The sequence below is a fragment of the Xiphophorus couchianus genome, chromosome 15, assembly GCF_001444195.1.
Source record: "Xiphophorus couchianus chromosome 15, X_couchianus-1.0, whole genome shotgun sequence".
Classification (NCBI taxonomy): Eukaryota; Metazoa; Chordata; class Actinopteri; order Cyprinodontiformes; family Poeciliidae; genus Xiphophorus; species Xiphophorus couchianus.
The window spans coordinates 22,116,768-22,129,582 of NC_040242.1; the positions used below are offsets into that span (position 1 = coordinate 22,116,768).

The 12,815-nt window shown below is 42.9% G+C and overlaps 2 protein-coding genes across 2 annotated transcripts in view; one reads left to right on the forward strand and one right to left on the reverse strand.

Moving 5' to 3' along the window:
- Positions 1–205: 205 nt before the first annotated feature.
- mfsd4b (major facilitator superfamily domain containing 4B) lies at positions 206–8,257 on the forward strand. The gene is made up of 4 exons (XM_028039977.1): positions 206–748; positions 3,236–3,404; positions 3,514–3,630; positions 6,599–8,257. Exons 1-4 carry the CDS (start codon positions 473–475, stop codon positions 7,819–7,821), a joined length of 1,785 nt encoding a protein of 594 aa, XP_027895778.1. The 5' UTR covers positions 206–472; the 3' UTR covers positions 7,822–8,257.
- rev3l (REV3 like, DNA directed polymerase zeta catalytic subunit) overlaps positions 8,176–12,815 on the reverse strand; it is a 58,255-nt gene continuing 53,615 nt past the window's right edge. Inside the window, exons 31-32 of the mRNA XM_028039976.1 lie at positions 10,179–10,397; positions 8,176–8,933 (exon numbers count right to left, since the gene is read on the reverse strand). Of these exons, the coding sequence (XP_027895777.1) occupies positions 8,793–8,933; positions 10,179–10,397 (360 nt within the window). The 3' untranslated portion in view covers positions 8,176–8,792. The remainder of the gene's footprint in view (positions 8,934–10,178; positions 10,398–12,815) is intronic.

A 12,815-nucleotide genomic window follows, 5' to 3' on the forward strand; every position in this document is an offset into this window, starting at 1 on the left:
GGTAGATCTGTTACGACTGTGAGCTGATGAAATCACGAACAGGTGGTGGTGCAAGTCCATTCAAACGTTTAAGTATAAACGTAAAGGAATAAAAATGTCTGAAATTCATGAGTAACTTACAGGCTACTTTGATACGTGTAGCTCACTATGTCTGTGCTGCACGGTGACTAAAATTGAATGAATGCATCGCTTTAAAGTCGCAATAAACAACGATGTTCCACCTCACGATCAATAGACGATCTCTGCAGACCTCCAGTAGCTGTTCTCTGGCTGTTGACATTTGGAGATACTCCGGGCTGCTTCAGCGGCGCTCAGCTGTCGCTCTTCATTCTGCATCGCTTGTTTGGTATGAACCCGCTAACTTCAGTGTGGTAACATTCCACCCAAATACGAGGCTGCGGTAGCTAAAGAAGGTCGTTTACATCGCTGAATTTTGGACAGCACCGGTTGCGATACTGACAAATATCCAGGCATGTCTTCGTCCGCCGTGAGCGAGAGCGTTGCCAAAAAGAAGCACGTTCGTTTCGCTAGCATGGAAGAGGAGGACGACAACGACGAGCCGGAAGAGAACACGCTGTTTGACAAGAGCAAGGAGGCCGGTCGGGGGCTGAAGAGTGCACTGAAGTTGGCGAAGAGGACTATAAAGCCGGGAGGAGACAACCGGGGGGTGAAAGTGGTCGGCGGAGGAAGCGGGGCGTGCGGCCGTTGGATGGTCACGCTCGCGCTGTGTGGGTCCTTCTTGGGCTTGGTAAATATCAGCACATTTTATTAATATATGGACCAACTAAAGACGGCTAGCTAATAGCTTAGTTGTTGTGGGGTTTAATTCATATGGTGCGTTCTGCAGGCCTCTTCTAGAATTATGCAAACTGAAATATACACTGCTCAAAAAAAAATAAAGGGAACACATAAACAGGTGTTTAACACCTAAAGTGTTCCCTTTATTTTTTTGAGCAGTATATTTTTCAGTGGAAATTGCTTTTATATCTAGAATTGCTTTGTTCTGTTAGTCTGACAAATTTTCTCTAACAACTTCCACCTCAGTCCACTGGCACAATTTGTTATCTAAACTGTGTGGTTAAATGATCAATTTCTTCCATAGTTCTCTAGAAAAATGAGGATACACAACTTCCCAGCTGGAACAACTCACCCCAGTTCCCCCACATTGCCTCCCTGCCATCGAATTGGAGGTCTGTTTGTTCCACAGTTGAAAACTGAGCCAATTTACACATCATGGAAAGAACAGAGCCACAATGGATGACTGGCAGACACTGGTTTTTCCTTTCAAAATAAAATGTTCTAGGTGGTCAAGGATTTTTGATTGTTGTCAGTTATGGACAAGTTTGAAAATATTTCACACATGTTTTCATGGTTTAAGTGACATTATTAGTCCATATAGCTAGCTTAATGCTAACTGAAAACTGCATATTTTTTTTTAATGGTGAGAGTGTTTTGTGCCACTATCTTATTCTAATTATATTTTCATTTTCTCACTATAACCATGTGACATTTCCCATTTTTCAGGGAACCAAATCCAGAGTAATTATCAAGTGACAAAATAGTTTTTTCTGCCAGTTTAGATCATGTACATGTATCATAACCCCCTCGCCAAAAGACACATCAGAGAAGATGGAGCTCTAGAAGGCAAAAAAAAAAAAAAAAAGATAAATTGCTGGAAGGGAAAATAATACAAGGGTCTCAAATAGTTACATGAAACTAAACTTAAATACAACATTTAATTAGAAGCTTTATGGTCTTTGCCTCGTTTTAAAGTTACTTTAAATAAAAACAGGCTCAACTCTACCGCCATTTTTCTTTGATTATGTGTTCAGTTTTTAACCCCTAAATAAAGAGACATCTCAGTCTCTGCTCTAAATCCAACATTGCTGCATTGGATTAAAAAAATATTGAGAAAGTTTATTTGTATCATTTCTTTCCCACACACTCTGCAGTCTCTATTAGAGACTGTCTTTCTAGCCTGTTTGAAATCATAAAAATCTAAGTGATACATTGTTACCTTACATTCCTAATAATAGTTAGCGTTGTCCTGAGCAGAGTGTGCTTCCTCTAAGTATTCGCTTTTCCCACCATTTGTTTTATTCCGGCCTTATTTCAAAATGGATTAAATTCACATTTTTTCTTGAAGCACTACAGCAGTGGTGTCTAAAGTGGGTCCTGGAGCTCCGGCATCCTGTGTGTTTTAGTTCTCTCCCTGGTTTGACACTAGAATCAAATGATGGCTCATTAGAGGCCTAAGAAGAACATTGACATGGTGAAAAGGTTGTTACTGTTGGAGAACTAAAACATGCACATATCCCTTCAGGACCGACTTTTGGCACCACTGCACGCAAAACTCCATAAAACCAACATTTTGGTTTCTTTAGACATCAATTGACATGAATATTCACAACATTTCCTCAGCACATCTTTGGCAATAATTTCAGCTTCAGATCTTGTTGGATATGATCCTGCCTCTCATTGGTCAGTTTGGTCTTTGCAGCTCCATTTGCAGAGATGCTCAAACAGATTCCAGTTCCTGTGTCCAGACTGAGAGCCATGAAGTTGGTTTGTTGCAGAACCTTTTGCTAACTAACAAACCCGTCGGGTGTTTTGCTCTTGATCATCCTCAGTTGTTGCAAAACCTATTTATATTGGCTTCTTTTTTCAGTCTGAACTGTGTTCACTTGCTAATATTGGCTGTTGGATGATATTTTGCGAGCTGTAATAAGTAAGTGTTGGGTTATCAGCCAGCTGTGGGACACTGCCGGCCGAGTGCAGCAGTGTCCTGCACAGACAGGATTTCCATAGTTGCAAAACTTGCTCTGCCACAGCTCTCAGCACCTCAGATTACAGAAAACCGTCAGCATGTGCTCCTAGATGTCGGCCTGCTGCTGTTTTCTTAACGTCTTCACTTCAGCTTGCAGGAATGAAACATAATCAGCTCTTTGTTCCCACCGCAGCACCGTGGTTAGCTGTAGGAAAGCTCGTCCTTTACAAGAACCAGTTCAAAGTTCAGCTCACACTGATCATGCTCAATAATTTTTTTAATGTATTCATGGATTATAGCTTGTAAATTCTTATAGTAATATCAACTCTCCTCCACATATTTTGACTAATAACATTTTAAAATGTTTTTGAGCAAATAAGTTCGAGAGCATTGGTTTGGATTCCATGTTGGTATCATGTCAATCCCAATGATGTTCAGTCATGCAGACTTTTTTTTTTTTCTCTCCAGGGAATGGGAATCTCGGTTCTTGGCCCCACGTTTGAGGACCTGGCAGCCAATGTGCAGAAGAACATCAGCAACATCTCCTACATCTTTGTGGGCCGTGCTGCCGGCTATATCGGCGGGTCTCTCGTCGGAGGCATTCTGTTTGAATTGATGAACCCTCATGTCCTGCTAGGTGACCCCTGACCGTGGTGTTTTTGTCTTGGTGGCTGCTGGTGTAGAGCTGGGTCAACACTCCCAGCTGCATGCATGGCGGGAGCTAACAGCTGACTCTGTGCTTGCAGGCGTCTCCATGCTGCTCACAGCGTTTGGGATGTTTGCCATCCCGTTCTGTAAGGAGGCCCTGTTCCTCACTGGAATTATGTCTGTGGTTGGGATCTCTATGGGAACCTTAGACACAGGTAAGACTACTAGGCAAGATGCATCAGTGGGCTTAAAGTTTTATCACAATATTTTGTGGCTCTATTGCGATAACAGTAAAAGTGACGATAAGGACTATTTATTTATTTATTTTTTTAAAAATTTTTTTAGTAACTGTAAAACTGACTGCAAGGCATAGCAATCACACACAAATACTGCTCTGAAAAACATATTCACATGGAATGCTTATTTTAGGACGCCGTTCATGTAAAGAACTGCACTTAACCATATTTTAAAATTAATTGGTATTTTTTGATACTTCCAATGGAAAAAAGTGGAGAAAGTAGTAAAAGTAATAATCCATATGAAACGAACTGGTTTTTTTTAAACATGGCTTGGAATTGATCATGGCAACAATAAATCAAAACACTTATGATAAATTTATCATGTTAAATGATAAACCATACAATAAATCCTTCCCTTATCAATCAGAGTTAGCTGAAGAGTCAGAAATGAAACCTCCAGCAGAACCAGAACCAGGGCCTGAGATACAGAGCATGCACACAAAAGGGACAGAACTGAACCAGGAGAACTTCTGTTAGTAGCAACAGTATCTCTGTTAGTGCAGCATTATTCTAAAACATGTTCTGGTATGGTTTCTTTTTGGATCCTCCGAGTCAGTGTGTGGCTTTGAACTGTAGTAAAATAGCACTACATGTCATTTTCATTCCATGGTCTACATTGGGCTGGTTGGGTTCTACTTTTCGACAGATTTTCTGTCCTAACAGGAGTTTGTTTAGTTTCTAACCAGAAATCAGATTCTGCACACAAAACTCGAGTCTTTAATGGACTCCTAAATTGCACTCTGCATATTTTACGGTGTACTTTGCTTTTTTTGAACAACTTAAAAAGCCAAACTTACCTTCACACAACAGCACTGATTGGGCCCTTCTTGTCAACAGTCATTCACTGTCTTTCCTTCCTTCAGGACACTCATTTGTCTTGTCTGTCATGTTCTACCTGTTAGTTGAGTAAGAGGCTACAGCTGCAGAAACATTAGCCGTTAGCATGTCTGGCTGCTGCTGTGCTGTTTGCATCAACTTTGTATGGCTGTTCCTGCCACGATTGGTCCAGCGTAAAGCAACTCTTATCATTGGCTGGTCATTTTTTCTCTATATTAAATGTTTATGTTGACCTTCTCATATGTCTATTTAGGACAATTGTTTCACAAAATATGTTATTGCCAAGCACTAAGTTCCAGTTAATATGACAATAGTTACAGAAGTTATTATCCTGCTTCAGAAATCTAGGTATTAGTCAGAAAATGATTATCTCCAACTTCCTCTGTAAGAGGTCAGAAACCTTTCCAATTCCTTTTCATTTTGGTCAAATAAGACTCTACAGCTGCAAATGTTTTCTGACCATTTGAAAAAGGATGACATTTCATTTTTGATGCATATCTACAGAAGGAAATTTATTTTCTACTCAATTTTAGGTTCTAAATTTGAGAAAAACGTCAAAACTGTGCACATTAACATACAGTGTAATTTCTGTATTCATTTATTACACGGCTGAACACATTGTGACTGCACAACATGGAAACATCTTTTGTTCAGCTCAACTCCGACTCAGACTTCACTGTTTTTACCATGTGATTAACAGCAGATGAATGAGTTAACAATTGTGTGTTAAATCCAGCTCAGTCAGCATTCTTGACCCCAAACGAACCAAACTTTCTGTTTTTAACCTGCTGAAGCATGTACATTGTTTACTTCCATATGTTTACATCTATATGATGATTTGTAGTTGCTGGCAGCTATATACACTCTGAGGTTACAGACGATCATTCAGTTTGCAACATGATAAAACCTGATAAATAATAACATGGCTGCCCTTCTAGCTGCAGGTTCTGGTAAAACAGGCTCGTCATGTTGAATATTTCCTGGGTTTGGAAAGTCTTCAGTGTTTGCAGTTCCTGCTTCCTCTCGACTGCAGTGGAGCCTCTGCCTTCTTTATGCACAGTGATCTGAGCAATGAAACTAAGTAAATGCTTCTCGGAGCTCAGGAAATGTTCAACATGCTTCATGTTAGTGGTCCTGTTATTAGAAATAGGTCTTCATCCTTCTGATGAGTTTGAGATGTGGTTGCAGATTGTCATTCCAGCCTGAGAGGAACATCTCGGATTCTTTATCATGACTCCAGGCAGTATAATTCAGTCAAAGTGGTTTTATTTGTTGGTAAGACGGTCTGGAGGACTTGAGGATGATTCTGATGCCTGTTCCTGCTCTCTTGGGATGAAGTGACTCTTACTGATGATTTCACTTAGTTTGAGACTGATGCATTAGATGGTACCTTCCTATCGAGAGCCTCTTGCAGGAAGCTAAGCAGTCACCAGTAGAACTCATCATGGGATACTCGGTGCCTGTTATTTAGGGATGCACCGATGTAAAGATTTGGGCCAATATCAGATATAAATATTGCTGTTAAGGCCAAAAATTCATATTTCCCAATATTGTATACATTATAATTCAATACCCTTTTAGCACTGAGATGGCCAGGCCACTGACTTCACCACTGCTTCAGTTAAATCCCTACAATTCTTTGCTGCATCACTATCACATGACCAAACATCATGACCAACCTCCTCTCTCAAATGACAAGTTTTATTCATCAGACTATCGGCTCATACCGATGTTGGTGCCAATCTATTGGGCTAATGGTAGTAGGAGTTCTGACTGGGTTCCCTCGGTCATTGTGTCGTTGACACTTCACCCACTTTGCCTGCTGGTGTTGGTCAGAAGGGCCGATGGTGATACGGAAGCCTGGCCCAGGGCAGCTATGGCTACTATTCAGTAGCTTGCCATCATCAGCGGGAGAATGTTTGTTTTAATAGGTGACTGACTGATTTCATTATGAAGTGCTACATAAGTCTTAACATTTCATTACATCGTGTATCCTGTTGTTGTTTTTAGTATTTTCAGTGATGTTTTTATGTCTCCTGTGTTTCAGGTGGGAATGTGCTCATCCTGAACACATGGGGGGAGCAGTCGGGCCCCCACATGCAGGCCCTCCACTTCAGCTTTGCAGCAGGGGCCTTTGTGTCCCCCATCATAGCCAAGCTGTTGTTTGGCTATGATGGAAACAGCAGCTCTCCGGCCAAACCCACCAACCTGCGAAACGACACCTTGACAACTGCTGCTCCCACCATGAACCACTACATCCACGCCAAGAGCAGCACCCTGAAGTCCATGTGGGCCTACATCGTAATCGGCTCCTTCCTCCTCTTCATCTCCTTACTCTTCGTCGTCCTGTACTCCCGCGGTGGCACGGCCCGGGATAAACCGCAGGTGGCGGCAGGGAAGCCCAAGATGGCCAAACACCACCTGGCTCTTGTTGTCCTGCTTTTTTTCTTCTTCTTTGCCTATGTGGGTGCTGAGGTGGCGTACGGCTCCTTCATCTTCACATTTGCCAAGGACTACGCCCACATGCCTAAGGCTCACGCAGCCGGCCTCAACTCCCTGTTCTGGGGGACCTTTGCGGCCACTCGGGGGGTGGCCATCTTCTTTGCAGCCTGCATGTACCCTGGCACCATGATCCTCCTCTGCCTGGTGGGCACCATGGTTTCCACTCTTCTTCTCTGCTTTTTCACCAACCACAATGTGGTGCTGTGGGTGGGCACGGGCCTCTACGGGGCCTCCATGGCGACCACCTTCCCAAGTGGGATCTCCTGGCTGGAGCAGTACACCACAGTGACGGGCCACACGGCAGCAGCCTTCGTGGTGGGGGCTGCCACGGGGGAGATGGTCCTCCCAACTCTGGTGGGATTCCTCCTTGGGATTTTTCCCAAGGAGCCTCTGCTGATGTACCTGTCCCTCATCACCGCTGTCTTCACCTCCATCCTGTTCCCCGTCATGTATAAGGTAGCCTTGGCGCCCGGCACTACGGGCAGGAAGCTCCGCGTTGGGGGCCGGATGGACGCTGAGAACGGCGAGGACCGCCAGGCCCTGCTGGACTCTGCAGCCGCCGAGGATGACGAGGAAGAGGAAGAGCAGAATGAGGCAGATCAGTGGAACGATGCAGACTTTGAGGTCATCGAAATGGACGACACGTCGAGCGTTAATTCCCCCACCAAGGGGTCGTCTCCTCCAGGTGGCGGCGCTGTAACGAGCCCTGCAGCAGACTCTCCCGCAGGCAAACTGCAGCTGTCACTGGACAGACAGAAAAGAGACTGAATGCTGTAACGCCATCTGCTGATCCTGCACTGAACATTACATGAGCCATGCTTGTTCTCATTTCTGGCCCAGCATTTCCATGGAGACTGAACCCTGCAGCTCAGTTTGAGCTGTTAACAGAGGCTTAGAGACAGACTTCCTGCTCTGCTGGTGCCCTCTGCAGGAGACTCCCACATCTAACAGTTCAGTGCATTCCTGAGGACACGCCCCTGATCATCCAGCCAATCAGCTGCCAGACTCATGTTTGAAGTACATTTTGTTGCACTTATATGAAGGATTTTGTTTTTATGATGCAGTTTTGTCATTACTGTGAGTCACTTTGAGGGTTAAATCTGAATTATTGAACAAAGTGGCTTATGAATACTGAGTTTTTTTATTATATCAATCTCAAACCTCCACCCACAACAATGTTGATTAAAAACAATCAGAAACCCTTCAATATCTTCAGTTTCTACATTTTTACAAACAGATCCTGTGTGCGGCTGTGCGGAAAGCTGGACATAAAACCATATATGCACAAAGAAATGATAAACTCTTCATGACAAATTATAATACAGTATTGCAACAGTCCCATATTGATAAATGAGTTTCCAGTTCTTACACTGTGAAGTTCATAGAGAGGAAACATGGCAGGATTTGAATTCATGGATGGAGATTCAGTTTTCAGGTTAATCCACAGTGAGACAGTAGTAAGATCTGCACAGGAAAACTTCAGGTTCCACAGTTTGTAAGGATGACGTGAAGTTAGTCTGTGGTTGATGTCAAACTGCTGCAGTAGATTATCCCAGCAGACACCAACTTCACTCAGCAGCTTATGGAAGTGACCGTAAACAAGCATGACTGACTAACTGGAAGTTAGTGCTGTTAAAAGAATGAATAAAAAACAATATGAGTCTAATCAAAGCACCATTCAATAAAGCATCAGCGGGTAGCACCAAATCAGTGGGGTTTCCAAAATGTTCAGCAGCCAATCAGAACTGCTCCAGCAGCTGTCGGAGGTATGGGGCCTTGGAGAGCTGCCTGTTGACCCGGGACAGCTTGTAGAGGACTGGACAGTCCAGGGACACACATGGAACATGTCGCTCAGTACAGCTGCTGCAGTTCCTGCAGATCTAAACACACACGCTCATCAGTAACAATACCAACTCAGATATAATAATCTGTAAGACAGAGGTCCCCACACAGAGTTCTCTAATAAAACGGAACACAGACCAGTCTATATCTAAAAGATTTTACCTAAAATCTCTGTACAGACTTTCTCAGAACGCCGCAGTATGCGACATACTGCATCCTGATTGGCTAAGCTGTGAGGTAACTATTGTTCAGACATTTATTGGCTCCTCTGGTAAAGATATGTGCAGACTTGAAAAATTCAGTTTTCATTACAGTAAGGATCTGACAAACAAAATAAAATCTCACCTTTATTTTGACAATATTCATTCAGTGAGGAAAAAAAAATCCCAAGCTGTTCAATTATTGGTTCCTCTGCTGGCACTCTGTAAAACTAACTCCCTTCATCATCTAATACAGAGGATTCCTACTGATGTTTCATGCCTAAATCCCACATTTTTCCAGGCTTACATTTCAATGTTTTCTGAAGGTTTTAAAAGCCAATTCTACAAACACAAGACATTTACTGAGCTTAAAAGAATTGAGGTTTGATTTGTAGATTCCACAATTCATAAACAAAATGCTAAAATGTCTGAATTAAGGTCATTTCATTGATTGATATCTAGATGAAAAACAAAACAAAAACTCCAGTGTTCTGCACCTTTTAGACGCATTTCTACTTCCAACACACCTGAGTCATCAGCAGAACCTGACTGCATTCAGACATTAGGCATTCAGGTAGGTGTTGGACAAGAAACATGTCTAAAAGTTGCAGGAAACCAGATTGTGAGGTCTGGATTTGAAGATCCCTGTCTTAGAGAATAGCTTGTTAACAGTGGTGCCTTCAATTGTTTATGCTAAGAAAACCTTTTAAGCTATGCTGCCCAGCCCTACGTTCCTGTTTGCTGGGCTAAAAGAAAAGGGTCTCTATAAGGTCATATTTACACCCCAGAGAAAAAGTCATGGATTCTCTGAGAGCCACTGTCCCACAGCTTTTCAATACATACATAATTCAGGCATTTGATGAATTATGTACGTGAACTACATGTTTCAAACTTTTAGACAGTGGCTCTTGAGGACTACAGTTGGAATCCCCAGACCTTAATCTCTCTTCGATTTAAGCATAAATCCAAAATTATTTTAAGAGTTGTTGTGGGTACCAATAATTGCACCATCTGTGATTTTCTAAACAATAAATATTTCCTGATCAGTACTTGTCCCGTTTCATATTCTAAAGGTGGACTCACCTTGAGCAACTGCTCCTGCTGGCTCTCCCACTGCCTCACGTCCTGGTACAGGGTCACAGCCACCCGCTGGGGGTCGGCTCTGCACTGCGCGCACACCCCTAGCTGGGTCAGCTCGTCACACACAGGGCAGTGGAGCGTGGTGAAATACTGAGAAATGGTTCCCTTCCTCCCAGCGGGCTCCTCGCCCCCTACCGCAGAGGAGCAGGACGCTTTCTGGATCTGATGATCAACGACAGACAGAAACAGCTCTAAACAACACTGAACATCCTCTGCTTTTAAATTCCAACAGCTTCAAGTTTGACACAGCCAACTGGTCTGAGTTACACATGTCCGGAGCTTCATCCCAGTAACACTGGGCAAAATCTTTCCCTGCAAAACCTGAGAATTAAAAGCCAGATTGTGGTTCCGGAAGATGGCGGCGTAGCAAGCGATCGACTTCGTTGAACTGCGCACCATATATTCTATATTTGAGCAGAATACCACCATCTTACTAAGACTTTTCAACTAAATGTGGTAAAACGAACGCTGATAAACGCTCTTCAGACTCACTCCAGCACAATGCCGCCCAAAATCCTGAAGAAAACCAACAAGACCTGCGAAGCAGAGTCTCAACTGGCTAACACAGAGCCAGCTGCTGAGCTGCCAGCGGCTGGCGGGGCCACCACACTCGATCCTGATCTTTGCCAAGTTTTTGAGGAAATCACTGGGAACATTTCATCAGAAAGTAGACATTCTGACTGAAATGCTTAAGAGCCAGGCCACGGAGATAAACGAGCTTGTCTGACCACTACAGATGCGGAGGACAGGATTGCAGCTCAGGAGGACGGCCTGGACCAGGCTACGGCCCGCATAAAAAAGTTGGAGAAACGAATGGCACAACGAATCGATGACATTGAAAGTAGAGGCAGGAGAAAGAACATTCGGGTGCTCGGTTTAAAAGAGGGCATAGAGGCTGACCCTGGAGCCCTAAAATTCTTTGGAAAATGGCTGCCCGAATTTCTACAAGGTTGAGGATTGTACGCGATGGGGAAGCAAAGATTTTTATTTCGCCAGATAAAGCAATGGAGTTTATGGACAGTTTAGGCTGAAATAAAGCCAGCGGAAGATTATGGAGGCAAAGATTGTGGATGTATGGAGAAAACTCCATCCTGCTGGAAAGGAATACACTTTCTACTCCAACCCCCACAAATGCCACACACGTATTGACAATTTTTTTCTCCCTAAAATTATTTTAAGACAAGTTGCTTCATGCAAAATAGGACACATTTTTATATCTGACCATGCTGCAGTGTATCTAAATTCTACCTTTAAAAATGCTAGGGTTCAATCAAATCACTGGAGAGTTAATCCTTTCATTTTAAAGGATGGAAAATTTGTGGAGTATTTTAGAACAGATATATCCTTAGTTCCCCTTTTTAAGTGGATTTAAATATCTCTGCATATTTGTCACACCTGTCTTCGATCAGATGTTCAAAACAAACTTTGTCCCATTATTTGAAAAGATTAAGCTAGACCTTGAACGCTGGAATTGTCTTCCCATATCTTGGCTCAGCAGAATTTCGCTTCTTAAGATGAACATTCTCCCTCGCTTGTTGTACCCAATTAGGATGATTCCTATTTTGTTTACTCAGAGGTGGATCCAAAAATTAAAGAGTTGGTTTGGTTCCTTTATCTGGGCCAAAAGAAGGGCATTCATAAAAATGTCAACACTACAGCTACCAAGAAACATGGGAGGCTTAGATTTTCCAGACCTCAAAAAATATCAGTTGAGTTCTGAGAGTGGATATCTGGAAATTCATCCACAGTGTGGTCGGATATAGAAGCCTCGTTATGTGACTGCCCTCTCAAAAGCCTGCTTTTAATTAAAAATATGAAAATGATAAACAAATGCTGTAACAATCCAATCACTGGGAATACAGTCAAGGCCTGGAGGACGGTTCCACATATTGAGGGAAGAACTGGGAAAACATCCCCATTTACACCCTTTGTCCAGAACCCTGACTTTCTTCCAGGTGTGTTAGATGCAGGGTTTGGGGAATGGGTGGCTAAGGGTGTTTCCTCTTTGGGCTGTCTTTTTAAGGAGGGGATCCTCATGTCTTTTAATCAAGTTGTGGAAGCCTTTGGAGTAGGGAAAAATAACCTCTTCCGTTTCTTCCAGCTAAGAGACTTTATTAAAAAAGAAACAACTCTATTCGGGGACACTGAGGTTTCAGGCACTGAAAAACTGTTTTTCGGAACTCATGAAGTGTCGCTCAGTATGTGCTACAAAACATTAAAATGTCATAAGCGTCACTTATCAACTCTGGCCCAGGCCTGGGGAGGAGAGCTGAATATCGAGATTACTGATGAAATGTGGAGCAGTATTTGGAACTCTGCCAGAAAAATTACTATTTGTAATCGTTCCTGGGCGTTGCAACTTGCCCCAAACCGGGTGTCTAAGTTTAAACCGGGGTCCTCTTCACTGTGCCCTAAATGCAAAATACATGAAGGCAGCCTCACACACTGTCTTTGGTCATGCCCCAAGATCCAGATATACTGGGAATCTATTCTGGTTGAGACTAGGAATATTATCTAAACTAATATTGATCTCAATCCAGTGTCTCTTCTCCTTGGTCTACCCAAATAAACATATTAAAA

What these genes read in the sequence shown, in the direction of transcription:
- mfsd4b (XM_028039977.1), top strand. Translation starts at nt 473, where the DNA reads ATGTCTTCGTCCGCCGTGAGCGAGAGCGTTGCCAAAAAGAAGCACGTT. An exon ending in GTGGGTCCTTCTTGGGCTTG is followed by an intron (nt 749 to 3,235) that starts GTAAATATCAGC and finishes TTTTCTCTCCAG; the next exon opens with GGAATGGGAATCTCGGTTCT. An exon ending in TATGGGAACCTTAGACACAG is followed by an intron (nt 3,631 to 6,598) that starts GTAAGACTACTA and finishes CCTGTGTTTCAG; the next exon opens with GTGGGAATGTGCTCATCCTG.